Here is a 21,021-nt window from a genome sequence, read left to right on the forward strand (position 1 = left end):
CCTCAGCACCACATTAAAAAAAAAATAGGTTGAAGATGTCGTGTCCACCGAAAACTGAAAAATAAATACTAAAAAATTCTCTCTCTTCTCTCTCTCTCTTAAAAAAAAAAGAAGATAATAGTACCTACTTCACAGACTTGTTATGAAGATTAAATAACGTATGTATTTATATGTGTGCCTAGCATATTGCACTATGAAGTTTGTTAAATTTACACATACATGCATGTGTGTCCTCACAATAGGCCATGAGGGTTGTCTGACAGATCTTGAGGTTGATAGGCCATGCTTTCCTGCCCAAATTTCTAGAAAAGGATATAAGAACCCTGTTTTCAAGGGTTAGGTCAGCATTAGCTTCAAGCAGTAACTCTAAACATTGCCCTGAAGACTGTATCACCCAGAAGCTAGAATCTTAAGAATAGGTTCTCCATGACAAAGGAAAGGATTGGAGACCCATGGGCCATGACCATTATATGGTGTTGCCAGAGAAGGCACATGGATAAGCCTCTGGCTTCCAGGTATACCCTGGGTCCTAGCATCATCCTGTCACTCATCACCCAAATGGGATAAGCCAGAGGCAGAACCAATGGTGACTCCTTGGAATAGTGGCATTAAGAACCCACTTTTGCAACAAAGACCCCAGAGCATCTAGGATAGGGTGTTAGGAATCAAGGGCAAAAGCGTATCTTGGAATATACATTCTACCCCACAGACAGAAATAATAAAGGATTCTGGGGCTCCTTCTTCCCTGCAGAAATCAAAGTAGCTTCCAAACCAGAGAGTTAGAAGACAAGGATGTGAAGTGCAAAACTTAGATTGCCTCAAATAAACCCAATAACCTGGGCTCAGGAAAGGGCTGGGCCATCATGCAGTCACTTTCTGAAATGGGAAGTGTGAGCCACCTGGGTGAACACTTACCAAAGGCTTCGATGTCTGCAATTTACAAGAAGACCTAGGCATGGTCAAAAGCTTTCACATCATCCTCCCAGAAACTTCTGGAAGACAGACTTCCCCCACCCCTCTCATTACACAAAAATAAAACATTCTACAACCTCTCTTAACAAAATACTCACTTGTTGTACCAAATGGCTCTCTGAGGTTGTCCACCATGGTATCCCATGGCACCAGAGATTAACATTTGATACAATTTCCCAATGCTTGGAAGGACAGAGGCATCAGATTACCAGATTCGTTTTAGACAATGAAGCCTTAAAGAACACCATGGGAGTCTGCACAAAGAAACACCAACCTTCCCTCCTGAGTGAAAGCAAGTTTATTTAACCTCAATTTGTTGAATAAGAGCAAAGCCTTCACAAGGCTGGGGCCGTGCCCGCACAGACATGACACAACATGTCAAGTCAGAGCCAGGAAAAGTCTACGCTTGCAGGAGCCCTCCTGGACAGATGTCTTGCTCAGGAAAAAGACAAGACACTGGGCAAACCTCACAAGAGCCCCAGGCCACTCACTCCCTGGCAACATTCACCAACCTGAACCCAGGGAGTTAGGATAATTCATAGGGAGTCTTTAGAAAATGCTTCTGAATCAGGTTTACCAGATGGAATTGGACTCTCTCCAGGGTTCTTATTGCCACAGTGACATTTAGGAAGAGCTTTCTCGCCACAAAGGGGCCAGAAGCTCATTCCTAGTAAATATGGTAGTTGACTGACCCTAGTTCATGAGAGGATCAAGCCCCCATATAATTAAGGCTCTTAAGGACAAGCCACAAAACCAACAGATAAGCAGGCTCTGGAAGAGAATGCATGGTCCACAACCACTTGGAATATCCCACAGGACATAATGAGTCATTCCACTAGAGACATTTCAAAGAAGAACCACCACTCTTGAAACGTTTAGTTATTTTATCTGCCTTCGAGAGAGAATTTATTTGGAGAAAGACCTCACTGGAAAACCCAACATGGTATATTCTGACCCCAATGTACAGGGGTGACACTTCTGACTGAGCAGGAAGCTGGGTTTGTGTGCAGTGCACTGACCCATCTGCCACATACTGCCCCAGAGTCAACCCAGCAGAGGAAGCTGCCTCAAGCTGCATTTACAAGAAGGTTCTGGTTTTACCCAATTTTCAGGATCCAACCATGGTACGTATTATACTAAACTGGCAACTCCCAATTTCCTAACCAACTCTCCCATATAACGGGAACCTCCCTGAGGGCAGGCAACTCGCCCCACTTCTCCCTGGACTCTCCATGGTTGGCTCAGTTTCCAGAATTGCGCAATTATCAAAAACCGGGTGTTGGATGAATGGACAAGTACATACATAAACCATTATGCGAGGTATGCTAATTTTGTGGGTTTTTTCTAAACATGAGGGAGAGGGGCTGCCAAAAAAGGAAAGGAGGAAATTAGAAAAGAAAAAAAAATTATTTCCAGATTTTTAAAGGTAATGCAATAGAATACAGAATATATATTTATTTCTAAGTTTCCTCCTCCACAAGCAAACTTGACTATTGGAGTTATTCTTAGGGCATTTTTGGACATTGAAACCCTCAGTTACACATTTCTTGGCCTCATGAAAAGGTAATGGCTGGACATGCGCTGTGGTACAGGCTGTACAAGTCCCTTCCTAGCACAGCACTGAGCTCACATCTGGGGCTGTTTAACAACTGATTGGAAATTTAGCCTTCTGATTTCCAGTTAAATACTAGGCACAGGAAAACAAATAGCACTTGTTTTTCACTGAGCCTTGTCAGTCATCCAAACTGCTGTACAGACCAGAGAGCTGCCTGTGGTTTGGTGGCAGAGACCCAAAATATTTGTACTTTTTTTTTTTTTCACTCCAGTTTAAGTAAAAGGAATAAACCAGATTTGGGCAAGCACAGCTTCTTAACCCACCTCTCCCCCATTCTTGGAAATGCAAAACTGGTTTTCAAATATTAAGCATGTTCCTGGTATTAATTTACATTTTTCATTAGGATTAAGTTTTGATTTGTTTTTAATCTGAAGCCAATAGCATAAAGTTTGGTTTCTCTCATTTATTTCAACTGCTCCACCTTGATATTTACTTGGATTTGCTGAAGAGGCAATGTTCATATTGCTGTTTTCTGTTTCCAATTAAATTGGGCTATAATATCTAGCATTTGTATGATCAAAGAATCAGAGTTTAAAAGCTGCAAAGAACTTTAGAAATCAGATAATGTAACACCCTTCTCTTAGAGATACGGGAACTGTAGTTTCTTAGGCCCACTTATGTATAACTAGTCAGTGGTGGAGCCACCACCAGTACTCAGGCCTCCTGACACCCAGGAGGGTTTTATACAGAATATATTTAGAAAAACTTGAGTTACCTCTGAGTTGCCAGACAAAATATAGGACATCCAGTTAAATTTGAATTTCAGATAAACAATGAATTTTTTTTTTAGTATAAGTGTGCCACAAATATTACATGGGTATACTAAGAAAATTATCTGGTGTTTATCTGAAATTCCACTTATACTGATATCCTGTATTTTTATTTGCCAACTCTGGTAACCTCACCATGGAGACCAACGTCCATCCTCTCCCACCCTCCATCCCCCACTCAAACTTACACACAGTCACATACATATCTTCTCTGGTTTTAATGATAAATGGTTGGGAAAAAGAGATCACAGCACAGTAATCCCAAGAGAGAATGAGGTTGGGAGAAGCTGCTTATTTCCCGAGACTATCCTAATCTTAGATATCTATTTTTTCCTTATGAGCATTCAAAGCAGCTAACTCTGACATAAATAGGTTGGACATGGCCTTTGGACCATTTCGTTATTAGAAGCCAAGGGTCTCATCTTAAAATTTCTGTTTATCCGAAGTTTCAAGTCTGTAGACCTTGTGGGAGATAGCACTTGGGTTTGGAATGCAAATAAAGATTAAAAAAAAAGTATATGGAATAAAGTAAAAAGATACATTTTAGAATCTAGTTCAGGGCTAGGAGTGTAGCTCAGCAATAAAGTGCATGCATAGTATGCATGAGGCCCTGGGTTCAATCCTCAGTACCAAATCATATCATCATCATCATCATCATTATCTAGCTCATTGATTTTGTACCATCAGGATTTTTGTTTGTTTGTTTCTATTTTTGTTTGCAGTGATGAGGATCAAACCCAGGGTTTTGCACATGTTGGGCAATTGTTCTACTACCAAGCTAAATCCCAGCCCTTGCACCATCATTTTTTAAAGAGTGCCATAGGAGGGTTTTTCCCTAACAGCACTGTTAGCTTCCCTAACAGTGATACTATGGTATGTGAATTAGGATATAATTCACATACCATAGTATCACTCTTTTCAACTGTATAAGCCAGTGTTTTTAGTGTATTCTTAAAGAGTGGTATACCTGCCACTATGCAATTCCTGAACATTTTTATGACTCTCAAATAGAAACTTCATACCATTATCAGTGGTCATTTTCTATTCTTCCCTCCCACATGCCTCTGACAATGATTCATTTTCTTTCTATCTCTATGGATTTACCTGTCCTGGTTATTTCACATAAAAAAAAAATCACACAACATGGAGTCTTTTGTGTCTGGCTTCTTTCACTTCTTAGCATGTTTTCAAGATCCATCCATGTTGTGTTATTTATTGGAACTTTATTCTTTTTTTATATTTTAAGATGGGGGTGTCATTGTGTTGCCTAGGTTGGCCTTGAACTTGCCATCATCCTGCCTCCTTGGCCTCCTGAATAACTGAGATTACAGGTGTGTGCCACCATCCCTGATGATTCGTTCCTTTCTATGGCCAAATAATATTCCATTATGTGAATAAAGTATCATTTTTTTTTTGAGAGAGAGAGAGAGAGAGAAAGAGATTTTTAATATTTATTTTTTAGTTTTCGGTAGACACATCTTTATTTTATTTTTATGTGGTACTGAGGATCGAACCCAGCGCCCCGTGCATGCCAGGCAAGCACGCTACCGCTTGAGCCACGTCCCCAGCCCTAAAATATCATTTTTAACATGTGATGGACATTTGGGTTGTTTCCATTTTTTGGCTACCATGAATAATCTTGCCTTGGACATTTATGGACAAGATTTTATGAACATGTGTTTTACATTAATTGTTTTCCAAAGAACTGTTTTGTATTCCTATCAGTGATATATGAGCCTTCCAATTTCTCTACAGCCTTGACAACACTTGTTATTATCTGCCTTTTTTGTCATAGCTATCCTGATTAACATGAAGCTATCCTGGTAAGGCATCTCATTGTGGTTTTGATCAGCATATCCCTAATGACTAATGACACTGAGCAGATTTTTCACGTGCTTTTGGTCACTTGCATCCTTTCATTGGAGAAATGTCCATTTAAGCTGGAGCATGTTTTTAAAGACAACATTGTGGCTTTTCCCAATACTTTTTGGCAAAACAAGAACAACAAAAAATGCTTTCAGGTTAAAAATTCAGACATCAATCACCCAGTTGAGTTACTGTACTTTTTCTTCAATTGTGGAAATATGTTCACAAATAAAAGTAAGCTTCTATGACCTTTTTAAGAGTATTTTAATTGATTTTTTTCAATATGATAGATGGAGAGGGAAGGATTCCCTTAATTTCTGATTGCACTGAGGAACAGTTCTAACCTACTCAATATTCTTTGGACCATCCATACACCCTAAAAAAGGAAAACTAAGACTGTGACAACTCTATCATGTGTGTGCACGTATATGACTCACGAAGATATACTACTCGAAACTCAGTATGAAACACTCTCCATCCCACTCCCACTTTCTAGGTAACCAGAACAAATGGATAAAGCCACTACACTTGCAGAAAAATCTAAATCCCAACTTCCCCCTGCCTGACACACTCCTTCCTCTTGCCTGTGCTGTGGGGTCATGAGGAGGACTGGAATGAGCTGACAGAAAAAAAAGACAGATGCCTTTATTAGACAATATTAAAGCATAATATTTTATATTTTAAAGTGAGTGGTTGAGAGCTTCTGAGAAACACAAGCCCTCCTAACCAGTTATGAATATTTTCCCTTTTTTAATTTGGCATTTAACAGTGCAAATATGTCAATTTAAATAAAAAGTCATTCTGATAATGGACTAGGTGCTGTTCCTTGAACCCTACTTTAAAAAAAAGAAAAAATTGTTGAAGTATTGTAACTGAAAAGTAAACAGTTGTGAGCCAGTAATGCAAGTTCTTCAGCAACACACACGGGAGGAGACAGGGATGCGCACATCTGGAAATGGGGGGCGAAGTCTCGAGCTCTCTCTTCAGCAACTCTAAGCAGTTTGAGTAATCTTGGGAGGAGAGTGATGGGAATCACTAAGTCTCAACTTCCAAAGATTCCATGGGCTATCTAAAGTGTTCAAGAAACACTTAATGTAAGATAATTGATTATCTTATCTTGTAGTTTTAATTCTTAACTACGATAAGTGGACAAATGGACACTCTACTTGTCTTCTACCCAGCAAGAGAAATGCACAAGGAACTTCCTCTCCATCACTGTGGCTCTGTGGCAAAGGCTGTCAAGACGATGAAGAAACCTTGAAATTCACTTCAGCCCACAGGGAAGAAGGGAAGAGACTGCCTAGGGAAAGCTGCCCAGCTTGTGAGAGAAACTTGCATCACTCATCTCTTGATCTGAGAATTGGAATGAACAACAGATGTTCCACCATCTCTTTCAGGTCATGAAGAAATGTGTGATGGGAGAAAAGCATTTTCCCTAGAGGAAGCCTGCTGGACAACAGAGCAGAGTTAAGGTGCCCTGGAATTTAAATCCTTGACTTCTCCGGCAGCTGCCTCCCCTGCCTGGGTAATTTTAGGTTCATCATTTGAAACTAAAATGTTAGATTCCCCATTTAGGTTCATCCTTAAATGAGATTAATTCCAAGAACATTGATGTTACATTGCTTACTAGATTGTCCCCATTTGTAAATCGTAAACTAATGGCCAAGCAGTTCTTCCAGAAAGTAAACAAAATTAAAGCAAATAAATAACTTGAAGTAAGATACTTTCCCTTAAAACCCATGCAGTGGCAGACTGAAAAAGGAATCCAGAAAGTGATAAATACAACGAGGATATATGTGTCTCATATTGTTCATCTGGACCTATAGCCCAGAGCAAAAGGAACTTCTTTTACTCTGGGGCCAGCCAGCCAGCCAAACTAGATATTTTATAATTACAAATGTAGATTCAACATGCTTCCTAAATGCTCTCTAATATAACACCAGCAATGGCACCTAATGTCTATGAACTCATCAGTGGCAGGCACTTTGCTAGACATTTTATATGTAATCTCATTTAACCAAGATAATACCTCTATGATGTAGGGACTATTATTATTACCAAATTATTTTTCCTGAGAAAAATCAGACTAACAGAAATTATTTTGTCCAAATTATTTGCTCAGGGTAAGCAAAGCCTCTGCTTAGAATCTCTCCATAACCAGCCATGTGATAAGCACTAGCCTTACATAAAGCTGCTGAGCACCTGAAACATGGCTAAGCAACAGGAACTATATTTTTAAATTTTTTAAAATTAATTTAATAGCCATGAATAGCTAGTTCCTACAGTATTGGATAGTACAACTCTACAGCATGAAGATTAAATGTGCATATGAGTTTATCATCAGACGACTAAGTCTTATCACAAATAATCTTATTAAAGGAGATTGACAATGACTAAGTATGAAGATAACCAGTTTAGCATTAAGAGCTTGTAGAATAGGTACTATCTGGGTTTGAGAGACAGCTCTGTAAGAAATGAGCCCTGTAATTTGAGCCACTATTTAGCCTCTAAGTCTTAGCTCCCCACTTATAAAAAGGGGTAAATACACTAGGATCCTTGGGGTATTGTGAGAATTAAATGAGATAAACTATTGGAACTCTTAGTAAAATTCCTAAAAGGTACTAAGGACTAAATAAATGTATTCTCCCTACCCCTGGTACTGGGGACTGAACGCAGGGGTACTCCATCACTGAGCTACGTCCTCAGTCCTTTTTATTTTTTATTTTGAGACAGAGTCATGTTCAATTCCTCAGGCTGGCCTCAAACTTGATATCCTCCTATCTTAGCCTCCTGAGTCCCAAGGATTACAGGTATGTGCTATCATGCCTGGCTATAAATTTATTAATAATAATAACTAAATTATTACTGTTTTGACCTTTTTAAAAGAAGTATTAAGAGTTTCAATTCTCAGAAAAAGTTATAATTTAAGTTCTTAGTAACTCCCACCTTGTAAATGTATCTTTTGAATTTTTCAATGTTTCATTTTGAAATTAATTCAAATTAATAGCCAGGTTTCAAGTATAGAAAAAAGGAATCTAGCATACTCTTTGACTAGATTCACCAGTTTTTAACACCTTGCCATGTTCTCTCTCTATGTTTTTGTTTTTGTTTTTCCCTGAACTATTTGAGCCTTCACTCCTTAGCACTTAAAATGTATCAGGTATATTTCTTAAGGACATTCTCTTATGTAACAATAGTATCTTATTAAATGCAAGAAATATAACATTAAAATAATACTTAATCTATAGGTCCAATCCTAATTTCATCTACTGTCCTTAGAATATCCTTCAGGATCATATTGTCTCTTTAGTCTTACTTAACCTGAAATGGCTCCTCAGCCTTTCTTTCAATTTCATGATAAACATAAAGAGGACAAGCCTGTTATTGTATAGGAAGCCACTCAGTTTGGTTTTGTCCAGTGTCACCTCATGATTAGATTCAGCTTCTACACACTTTTGGCCAGAATCCTACCTAAGTGATACTGGGTTCTTGCTCATTTTCAGGCACACAATGTTCACCTGCCCCATGTTGGTGACATTAATTCTGATCACTTTATTGAAATATTTCTGGGTATCTCTACTGTTGTTCTTTTCTTCCATTTTTAATAAGTAATTTGTTTAAAAGATATTTGGAGAATATACAAACATACTGTTCCTCAGACTCCCTCCACCTCCACTGGATTTGACATCTGTTGATGATTTGTGCCTGATGATTTCCTAACTTCATCATTTCTTCCATATTTCTTAATTGGCAGTCTACTATAAAGAGGAATTTCCTCTTCTCTCCTTTTTTTCCTAATTTATTTACCTACTTAATAACTACATTGACTATGGATTCTTAGTTTATTCTGTGGGAGTCTCTGAGTTTTTAAAAATATTCTTCAAATGCAGGTGACAAGAAATTACAGATTTGAATTAAGGTCATTAATTGGGCAAAGGAAAGGTCATTAATTAGGTCAGAGGAAAACTCTTAAATGAGGACTCCACTCACCTTAGATGGCTACAATCAGGAGAGGTGTAAATGCTTAAGGCCATACATTAGGACTACAGCAAGGAGCTCTCACAGTGGACAGCGTGAGTTATCACTCACACTGCAGTGTCGCTCATCATCAGACATGATATCATACCCCAAAAATTCCATCCAAACAACCCATCTATTTCTCCACAACTAGCAAACTTGAATGTTCTGGCAAACTCCAAAGGACATGATTTACAAATAGTAGGTAATATTTGGATCTTTCCACAGAACTAGGTTCCAGCTTTTTCTTTTTTTTTTTAACCAAATACAAATGATTTCATTTTGGAGCTCACTGTGTCATTTCTCAACAAACAGTTTTTCATATCAGAAATTAGGCCTCTGTTATATACAAATAGAATGGGTTTGTGCATATTTATTTTGGTCAGAGACCACACACCCGGTGGCAGTTTGCAGTATTTACAGTACTCCCGATGCCACAAGGGGATCTCTGAGATGAGACCAAAGCTCAGGCCGCACAGCCTATGATTCCAGGTCCTCCTCTGCCATGGAAACAGGACCACAGAGGACATGTAGGTGGTGCTTGCTTCTTGCAAATGCTTATCTATGCGATTCAACTACCTCCAAGTGTACAATTCCACTTTCAACACTCTCAGAACAACGGTATTATTTCGATGAAAAGAAGCCCTTTTTAAAAGATTTGCAAAGTTTGGGGTCATTATAACCTCATAATACGGACTACTTTGGGAGGGTTTGAAACACTTACCAAGAAAAGTCTGGAAATCCCAGTGGCAAGTCTCTCTGTCTTCAAATGCCACACCAGGGGTTGTGGGGAGTTGAGCAGAAACACAATAGGCTTGTGGTGAATGTGCACTGAGGAGATAGGATTCAGGTGCAGAGTGACCTAGGCAGCAAGAGGGGAGAGATGTTAGCACCAGCTTTCCAGGCAGATCACTCAGAGCAGCATCTGGATATCTTTCCACTACTCACCATTAAGAGAAGAAGCTATAAGCTAGTTCTGAATCTGTGAATAAGATGTTTCATGTTGAGCTAGATGATACTGCCAATATTGGGCCTTTTTGCTTCTCTACCCCCCCCCAATTTTTTTAACCACAAAGTGGCTATTTCATATGCCTAATCTCAGCCAAACATGACTCAGTTCCCAAGAATAAAACACAAATAAACAAAACACTTTTTGTTTTATTTTCAAAATTGACAATGGCAGAATAAAAGGTACCTTCCTTCAGGACTGGCTTATCCTTCAGGTCAAGTGGCTGAGAATTAAAGAACAGGATCCCCCTCAGGATGGGTTATCCCTCTGGACCTTCAGAGAAAGGACTTTCTCCTGTCTCAGGTAAGCTCCAAGCTCTATAAAGTTAAGTGAGTTCTGACAGAGAAAGTGCCAAGAGAGAAAGAAAGGGGCTGCCAAGGGAGCTGCCAGGGTTCTCACTCTCTCAGCTACTAGTGGGAAGGGGTTTTCCAAAGAAATGAGGCAGAAAACACACCAAATAAACACTGATTGTACAGAGTTCCCTGGGGGGCTGGGGGTGGGGAGGAGAAAACTATGAGCCTGGACAGGAAAACAACTGTGGTCAGTTTTGAGGAAGGATCAAGTACTATTGTAAGTTACCATTATCATCATTAGCATCATCAAAAGGCACCTGTAAGCAAAGCCAGAAAAAGTGGACTCAGTGTCTTCTGAGAGCACTTGAGCCAAGGGCAGTCAACATGAACTCAGAAAAGCAAAATCATGCTTTTAATAACCTGTCCACAGGGGCTTTCTGTTCAGAGGGGTGAGGTGAAACAAAGAATCACATACTTAAACTGATGGAGAACTCACCAGAGAGTAACAAGGGAGAGAAAGGACAAAAAGGGCTTAGGCTGGGAAGGTACAGAACATCTGCAGAGGGCACATCAACCCTTTTTCTGATGATTTTCTTTGTCGTTTTCAGCATACAATCCTTAAAGTTCACAGATATGCATAAGTTTGGGGCAAAATGCACACTACAAAATAAATAAGTATATATCTCAAATGAACAAGAATTTTTTTTTTAGAAAAGCTTATGAAATGAGATGTATGAAACAGATATTCATACTCAGGTCCAAAATTTTCCAGATGGTCCAAAGTGTCAAGGCCTGGCTCAGACAATCGGGGAAAGATTTCTAGGAGTCCCAGCTCTATGAGCTTTCCTGGAAATGGCTCCTTCTTCAATATGTGGCAGTGTCTGGCCAAGATGAATCTCTGATTCTGGAACACAGATCCCAGGCAAAGCCCCAAAAGCCATTTGGCAAAGAAGAATTCACACTACAATTGGGAAATTAAAAGAAAAATACCCAATACTTTTTGTAAAAGATCATTTGGCAAGAACAAAGAGACCTGAAAGCGTCCGCTCACCTAATGCCTCCACACCCTTGCTTTTCTATACTTCCTTCCATTTGGGCAAATGTGCTGCAGGGAAGACAGGGCACAACTAAAACAACCAGCAAAGATTGAGAGGATAACAGCTCCTGGGAATGTGGGGAGAACAGATCTGGAATATCTCAAAGAATCCCTGCCCAAGTTGCCTAATTTCTCCTAGGCTGTAAAAAGGAAGGAAGGGTCCTCAGTATGGATCAATTATAGCTCAGGATAGATAATAGTTAAAGTCATAAGAACATCCTTCTGCAGTTCTTTACCATCAGATTGTCCAGTGATGGTGGTCTAAGGACCAGAGCTAAGGCAGATTGCAGCAAAGAACGGAGAAATGATACAAAAAAATGGTATCCAACAATTTCTAGCTTAGAAATTCAAACTCCTTAGTTTAAGGAGTTGACCCTCAAGCCTTTATCAAATTTACACATAAAAAGCCATATATTAAGGGCTGGGGTTGTGGCTCAGTGGTAGAGCGCTCACCTAGCACATGTGAGGCACTAGGTTCAATCCCCAGCACCACATAAAAATAAATAAATAAATAAAATAAAGGTATGGTGTCCATCTACAACTAAATTAATAAATAAGCTGAGGCAGGAGGATCATGAATTCAAAGCCAGCCTCAGCAAAAGCGAGGTGCTAAGCAACTCAGTGAGACCCTATCTCTAAATAGAATACAGAAAAAATAGGGCTGGGGATGTGGCTAGGTGGTTGAGTGACCTGAGTTCAACTCCTGGTATCAAAAAAAAAAAAAAAAAATCCACATATCAGCTGAATCTACAAGCTTCAAAAGCAATAAGGAACTGAACGTAGGGGTGATGTGAGCGATAAAGGCTAATAGGGCCAAAAGGGATACATCCCAAATGAAGGAGCAAGGGCTAGTCTCTAGATCAGTGGCTTCTTTGTTAATCTTTGGTAGTCACAAAGCATTTGAGAACTCAATGTGAGTATGAACCTTCTTTTCTCCCCCTATCCCTCCCACACACACATCACACATCACACATCGCATGACATTTTGCAGACAATGGTAAGGAAACACATCCATTGCAGGTGCCATGAACCCCAGGTTAATTGCCCATTAACTCTGGGTAAGGAACCCATTGTAGAATAGCAGGAAAATTCTAATGGCAGAAACAGAAACAAAATGGCTCCATCTAATTAAACTAGAAAGCACACTTCTGGTCTAAAGATGTCATCATTTCTGGGAAAGAAATCCATAGATGACGACTCAGAACTAAAAATCTATCAGTGTAGTTCCTGGGGCTTCAGTGGCCTCTTCAGACCCATGCTTGACCACATACCGGTCCATGCAGCCCTGTCCTTTTCTGCTTTCATTGTGTTTCTTTCAAACTGTGCTGAATAGTCAGTCTTCCTGGAGGGGTGAGGAAGTGCAAGTAAATCTCGTCTGTCACATCCCATATGTAGACACTGTGCCTCACACCTCACTGATCCCTCTCCTAAAAACAGGAAAGTCAATTGGTCTCATCAGTTCTGCCACATCTTCTCATTAGAGATATTCTGAGGTTATCCGTACACCTCAGTAAACATGCTAGGTGTAATTTTATAAGAAAATTCAAAACAAATCATTTTTTTTTCTTGGAAATGTGAATACAACTTAGTCCAAAGTCAAGGCCAACTCTAAGGAGCATAAATCCTCCAAGTGGAAAGACAACCTTCCTATCTTCCAATTAGGATGCATGTCCTTGCCCACATTATCACCAGGAAAAAAACAAAAAAACAAAACACAAGAACAACATTCTCTAGACTTTGGGTGGCGAAGACATCTCAGTTTTCCAAAGATTATCTTTGATAAGCAAAAACTAAATATATTGCCTTGGACTCTGTAAGCCACTTTATGAAAATGAATTATGTACTTACAGGCAAGAGAAAATGCTTAACTGCTTTTATGAAAAGATGCCATATGAAAATTGTTTTGTGTTTCCCAGAATTCATAGCATAGATGCAAGATATCCCTATCATAGAGATTTCAAAAGATTTCTTATTAGTAAGACCCCACCACCACCACTCCTGGGGTTTGTTAAAACAAACAAAACCAAAGTGAGAAAAACAACCGATATGAGAGCCTAACAGTTGCCCAATTTTGCTAACGTGTCAGTGAGGTTTTATTTCAACTTTTTTGATTCTTAGAACAGCCCCTGTGGACCCACGAGGCAATGAAGTCATCCAAAACACTACCACAGAGACTCCTAGTATCTAAAACCAGACCAAATAATGCTCTGAAATGGATGATTCAATGATCAGTTTACACTAAGATAGATAAGAAAAGAACTCCAACAGCGTGTCTATAACCAAGACCCATAAAATCACAGGCTGGTCTGTATATAGCCATCATCTGTCCCCTGCTCAGAGGTAAGGAGACATCCCTTGGCAACAGTGCTGGCAGTAACTGAAAACCTCCTGAATCCTGGCCTCCCAGCACCCATATATTACACAGACAGACAGTGAGGCGTGCATCTATTTCAAGAAACTAGGGTCCCAGAGTTAAACTCAAACTTCACCTATATTTGGACAATGTGACTTTTAGGAACTTAATGGTGACTCCAGATGGATCTGAAATGTTGCAACTGATTGCTGGGGGAGGGGAGGAACAGTATTTAGCTCATTCTTGCTACCGTGTTTTAAAGGATATCCATTCTGAGGAACCATACCACTGACATTTCATTTGCTTGCCTTTCACCATTTGGGAATTGGTATAAAAAGATTCCTTTAAAATATTCTTGGAAGGATGGATTTGGAACATTTTAAAGTTTCCTTTTTTTTTTTAGTTTTGTATTTCCCTGAATTTCTAAAGGAACATTAATTAGTTGGTGCTGAATTCAAGGAATTGGGACCTCCTAATGTCTCTACCCCCACCACGGGGAGTCACCTGATTATCCTCCCTGGTCTCCAGAAGCTCTGGGGTCAAAGATGTCACACAGTTACAGCAAAAAAGGCACCAAGCTGTTTCCTAGTGGTTTTGAATTGAAAGAGGAAAAGAGTCAATCAATTCCCACTAATCCCCCTCCCCCAAGGAGGACATGATTTTGGACTCCCTGGAAACCTCTGAAAATAATCTAATAAAACCACAAAGTTCAGGGGGATTCTAAAAGTCTGAAATTTGATGCAGAAATAAGTGTGCCTTCTTTCTTCCATATTTTGAATGCCCCAGAAAAATTCTGGGAACTAAATTTGGGTTGGGGATTGAGGGGCAAGAACTCATATAAACAGAAGAATATTTATAAAACTTACAGGTCATGACCCTCTAATGGGGTCCTGAGAGTATTGCAAGGGGATTCCAGGGACCCTGGACCTCCCTTCTCAGAGGAGCCATTGGCTTGGCCACTGCAGGAAGAGAGGCAGGGAAGTGGAGACCCTGGGTATAGGTATGTTTGGGTGTGGGAACACAGCTGGGGCCCTCGGCAGGCCTCAGCTGATAACGAAATCTGAGGACACTGACAGTATTTATTCTTCAGTATTAAACACAAGCTGTGTGAGCATCATTCTATATGTGCCACTAACACACTGTAGTCTTTCAGGCTTCGGGCCTGAAGTGCAGTAAAATCATGTTCCCAGATGGACACCTGTGGTGGGCTCAAAAGGCATCTCCAGTGAAATCCTTCCTTGTCCCTCAGCTCCATGTGCCACTATAACAATCTGTTTAGATGTTTGTCTCCCCTGTCACATTGTAATGTCCTCAGAACATAATTCAAGGGCAGGAAGAGAGTCACATTTATTTCTGCAACCTTGGGACTAGCATAAGGCCAGACGTCTAATAAGTAATTAATAAGTTTTCTGGAAAAATGAATAAAAGAATGAGCAAAAGTTATTAATGAAATATGACTCAAATAATGGCTACAAAGTCATAATGCCCTGTTTTTCTGACCAAAAAAGGGGGTCATCTAATAAAGAAGACATTAACTTCACTATCAAGTACAACTTGAACTTTAAAACAGAGTCAAGAAAAGCAAACAGATTCCAACTACCAAAATGAATCCTAGGGGCTGCCCGGACAGTATGTTGGAGAGGATTCCGCAGCCACATCCAAGCCTTGTGGGAATAAACACAACAAACAACTATGGTCCTCTGCTATGCGTACAGGACAGAGCAGAGCAGCTCTTACAATGTTTATGTATGAAGACCTATGAGGCCAAAAAGGAAAGTAGAAATTTGACCTTAATAGTTATGCAAATTAAAATATATAAAATGTGAAAAATAATCTTTGAAACATATTCTCCTTCTCAAGGTATAATAAGGAAAATGTGTGAGTCAGAAGCAAGAACTACTTTACTGCTGGGAGAGAAGGAAGGAAAAAAGGAAAGGTAGGAGATAGGGTTATAAGCAAGTTGAGGGGAAGTAGCAAAAACTGAGAGGTCAGTGAACAGAGTTAGCAAGAAGGAGTCAACAAGTAAGAACAGCCATGGGTGTCTCCAGTGCCGGCTAATAATGTGGCTAAAGTGCTCTGAGGTAAACCTTCCTCCAACTTCACTGCAAAAGCTTCCATGATGCCCATTCCTGTCATGAATGTGTGCCGCAGAACTCAGAAAGACACTGGTGGTATCTCAAATGCACGTGAATCAAGTGAGTCTGAGACATGCGGAATACAGAATCATAAACCCAAGGAGGGTGAAGATTCCAAGAACATAAGGCTCTGGCAGTCTCCAGAAATAGCCTATTTGGATTTCTACAAACCACAGGATGATCAGAGATGCAAACCAATCACTCACTCCTGAGTTGCAGGGGGTCCCAGCTGATGTGTCGATTAGACTAAATTATTCTCTAAGGAAACAATTCTGATCAGGGGAGGAAAACCTTGGGAATTCTGTGAAATCTGGTTTTCCTTTGAAAGCTAAAGCAAAAACAACTCCTGAAGTTCACAGTCCCAGCCCCCTGAGGGTATTCTGGTGGAGTCAGGTTATGCTTTTAAGGAAATGTTTTTGGAGAAATTTCAGTTTCAATTACATGGCCTACCTTGGGAGAGAGAAAAAGTAACATGGAGTCAAAGGTGGGGGAACGTGTTATCAGTCCATGTTTGGGGAGCATTTTTTCTGAAACCGTATTATCTTCTTTGACCAAATGTTCCACACTCTTTTAGAGGCATGGAATCGTAAGTGTTTTTAATTCAGGAAATAAACAATGTCAGAACAGCATAAAGTACAAGGGAGCAAATACAGTGTGCAATGTTCATGTCAGTTTGGTACTTTGACCTGTTTTCCTCCACACAATCAGTTTTTGTTGAGCCCTGGGATGCCTTTTCAGGGTGAAGAACCTATCATCATGAAAAGCAGAGGGAAGGTTGCCAAAATTGCATTTGGAATTTGGCATGTTGTAGCTGATAAGCGTCTAAAGTGGGATAATTTCTTCTTAAAGTAGCATTCAAGTGTTTAAGTTTCAGACTTTCTTGAGGCAGCATTAAAAGCAGTTCAACACATTTGTTCTAACTGGAAAGGAGTGAGGCTGCAATACAGAATAGGACACCTGGCAGTGAAGTTGTTAAGGTAACTCTGTAACCTTAAGATCCTTTAAGTACTTTTTAATATCCTAAAAGAAAAGGGGAGAAAAAAGAAAAGAGAAAAGAAAAGGCAAAAGACCCAAATGGTGAGAAGTCTGAACAATGATCCTGTGGACATTTATTCACAGGTAAATCAGAATTGAGGGTTATGGCAAGGACTAAGAATGGGTTTTACCTCAGAATGAAACAAGTGTAAATTCTAACACAGACCATTTGTAAATTCTAGGTAGAACGCTTGCCTAGTATGTGTGAGGCACTGGGTTCAATTCTAAGCACCACATATAAATAAATAAATAAATATCCATCCATCAACAACTTAAAAAAAATTAAAAAAAAATTTTGTTGTTGCCCATATTTGACTTTGGGAAATATTAGGTTCTGCTTTACCATGTGGAAAAACTGTATGCTAACTTTTATTTTTACACTTCAAATGAGCTTCTAATATCTGAGTTCTACTCAGTGTGATGGATAGGAAAGTCATTCAAATACTTGACTAAGCAGCTAAACACAAGGTGGAGCATCTGTATTTAAAGGGTTTGAAAGTACTGTGAAGATTTGGGTTTCCCATGCAAATGGAAAAGGTTCAAGCTACTTTTTCATAATAGATCTCCAAAGAATTTTCTAATTCTGTCTATAATATAGAAGGTCCTAAAAGATATCAAGGTCATACTGCTTAAGCTCCACTTTGTAAATCAGTTAAATCTCAAATGCTTATTAAGTCAGTATCTTCTAGTCTTCTACTGCTCATTTTCTGCAAAACTAACATAGTTTGCAATTCTGCCTCCAGATCATACTTTGAAAATACCACTAATAAACAGCAATTAGAGACAAAATGAGAAAAGTAGAACTAGGGCTCAGGGGGTTGTGATGTAAAATATTTAGGCCTTGATTATAAAGTTCAACATGACAAAATTACCAGCATCTTGCAGAAGTATCTTAAATTCTCTATGTGTGATGTTTGGGAAGAGAAAAAAAAATTTTGACTAATAGTATGAAAAATCTCTCCATAAAAAATGTGATATAAATAAGTAAAATATGGCACTACCCATACAATAAATAATTATTTGGCCATAAAAAAGGGAAAAAAAGTCCTAATAGATGATACAACATGAATGGATCTTGATAAAAGGTCATGTGAAGTAGTAAAAAAAAAAAAAAAAAAAGCCAGACCCAGGTCACATGTTGTATGATTACATTTTTATTAAATGTCCAGAACCAGAAAATCCATGGAGACAGAAAGCAAATTGGAAGCTGCTGGGCTGGGGATGGGGGATGGGAGAAAATAATGTCTTGTTACTCTTAATTGATATGGAGTGTTTTTTGTTTGTTTGTTTTTGAGGTGATGAAAATGTTCTAGAAATAGATAATGGTGATGGTTACACAACACTGTGAATATACAAATGTGACAGAACAGCACAATTTAAAATGGCTGAAATGGTTTTATTAGTCTGGGTTCTCCAGATCTTAATTATTAAGATCCCCAAGTCAACGATGGTGCAAAAATGAAACACATTCAGAAGAAACCATACATCAGTTTTTTATTTTTTTGAGGTGGGGATTCTCTATGTTGCCCAGGCTGGTTTCAAAGTGAACTCCAGTGATCCTCCTGCTTCAGCTTCCCAAATAGCTGGGACTATAGCCGTGTACCACCACAACAGACTCATGTTTGGAATTTTGCATGTTGATATTTTCCCAGGCTAGAAATATGTAGTACAATACTCTTTGCTGACACTGGGCAAGGGCAGGAGGTCACAGCTCCCAGTCAGGCATGAGATCATGGGGGAAAACAACCAGTACTCTGTGATGTGCTGTGTTGCTATGCTGCAATGTCCAGTTGGTTAGAGGGATTAAATGCACTTTCAACTTAAGAGTAATTTCAAATTGTGATGGGTTTATCAGGATAACACTTCATCATTTTACACAGAGGACCATCTGTATAAGAGGAAATTTATCATAGGAATTAGATCACAAAATATGGAAGCTGGGATGTCCCATGATATGCTGTCCACAAGTTGGAGAACCCAAGAGAGTCATTGGTGTAACTCTCAGTCCAGGACCCAAAGCCTGAAAACCTAGGGAGCTGCTAGTACAAGACCCAGGGTATGAAGGTCTGAGAACCTGTAGTTCTAATGTCCAAGGGCAGAAGACAAAAAAAGCTCTCCAAAAGACCATGAATTCCTTTCCCCTGCTTTTTCTTATCTCTGGGCATTCAATGGATTGGATGATGTCTGCCAACCATAAAAGAAGATTTTCCTTATTAATTCACCAATTCAAATGCTAATCTCTACTGGAAACCCTCACAGACACACCCAGAAATGATGTGTTCCAGCTATCTGGGTATCCCTCAATCCAGTCAAGTTGACACTTAAAATTAACTATCACAGTGGTAAATTTTCATGCTATGTATATTTTACCACAATAAAATGTGGTTTTAACTTTCACACAGGATAGACCAGATCAACTCTAGAGTTTAAGATCTCATTTGGAAAAGACTATAACTATAAGAAATTCATTTTACCTTAAGGCTAAAAATTCCTATCAATCCTCAGGACTCCAAATTCTCCAGAACTATGCCATACCCTAAGCTAACTTCAGTCAATAACTTGTGTTTCCTGCACATTTTTTTTGCATTTATTCAAACATCATTAGTTAAGTGCCTCTTATATGCCACGAACCACATCAATTACCAGCAATGGAAAGGTAAGAGAAAAACAGCCTATCTCCCCCAATTTGTTCACAGTTCAGTAGGAAGAGAGATGCCTGAAGGGATGGATATAGTACAACACCATGACTAAACTGTGTGGGTTATGTGGAGAGAGAAGAGGATGTCAGGAGCAAAAGAGAAAATAAGCAGCTTAGGCTGGGACAGGTCTCCCAGACAGGACAAACTGGACCCAAACTTGTTAGGAAACAGGCAAAAATCTGTCACCGTGATAAATTTTCTTGTTTCTCACAACTTCTGAACTACTTGGATTGGTTGGATAGCTGATTATCAGAAATATTTTAGGAAAAATAAGATGTATTAGATAAGCACTCAGACTCCTTCTGACCCTAGAATCTAATGATTCCATGGCTTCATTATTGAAGAGTTTTCCTAAGATTTTCAGATTTGTTTTACCTACTAATCATATAATTTCTTCTCTAAAGATGTTTCCTAAATTCATTTTTGAAATTGCATAATACTTGGGCTGGGCACAGTAGTACACCTATAATCCCTGCAACTTGAGAGGCTAAGGCAAGAAGATCACAATTTTGAGACCAGCTTGGGCAATTTAGTGAGATCCTGTCTCAAAAATAAGAAATGAAAGGGCTGGGAATGTAGCTTGTGGTAGAACCTTGCATGCCCAAGGCCCCCCGTACTAGGGGAGGGGAAAAGCCCATATATTTCAACATTTCACAAAAATCTGGAAAACTGTCCTGGTAGGTTCAGGTCACATCTGTCCATGTTTGGGAATATGTGAGCTGGCTAGCTTGTTGTCTTTTGCTTATAATTAGAAGTAGCTTTGAACAAGCTACTGTGCTTCATAAAATGTTAAATGAAATCTCTCCAAACCTTAAAAGAAACCACTCATGTAAGATTGCTGAAGTTAAATAATTTATATTTGTTATAAATATAATTCTTTGTAAACTTCAAGTTATAAGGAAAATTTTACTATTATCTCAAAGAAAGATAAGGAGTTTCATTTTCCAGACCACGGCAGATGAGCAATATTCTAAAATGCCCTTGTTTAGAACCGAGACAGAAATCTGATATAGTCAGTTACCTACACGATCTAGTCATCAGTTTCCACATCCTTAAGCAAACAAAGCTTCTAACCAGAGTTAACAAGTAGCAAAATTGTGTGATTTTTGTTTCCTCTTCTATTAATTTTCCACACACCATGGACAGTTTCCAGTTGGCACC

At 39.2% G+C, this 21,021-nt stretch overlaps 1 protein-coding gene across 4 annotated transcripts in view; it reads right to left on the bottom strand.

Moving 5' to 3' along the window:
* Tgfbr3 (transforming growth factor beta receptor 3) overlaps positions 1-21,021 on the bottom strand; it is a 188,107-nt gene that overhangs the window by 67,706 nt on the left and 99,380 nt on the right. For all 4 annotated transcript variants that reach the window (XM_046461657.2, XM_046461666.2, XM_046461681.2 and 1 more), the window contains one exon: positions 9,965-10,102. In XM_046461657.2, the coding sequence (XP_046317613.1) occupies positions 9,965-10,102 (138 nt within the window). The remainder of the gene's footprint in view (positions 1-9,964; positions 10,103-21,021) is intronic.

This window comes from Marmota monax, unplaced genomic scaffold, assembly GCF_021218885.2.
Source record: "Marmota monax isolate L192 unplaced genomic scaffold, Marmota_monax_Labrador192_F-V1.1 WCK01_AAM20220418_F8-fsc00070, whole genome shotgun sequence".
NCBI classification, from domain to species: domain Eukaryota; kingdom Metazoa; phylum Chordata; class Mammalia; order Rodentia; family Sciuridae; genus Marmota; species Marmota monax.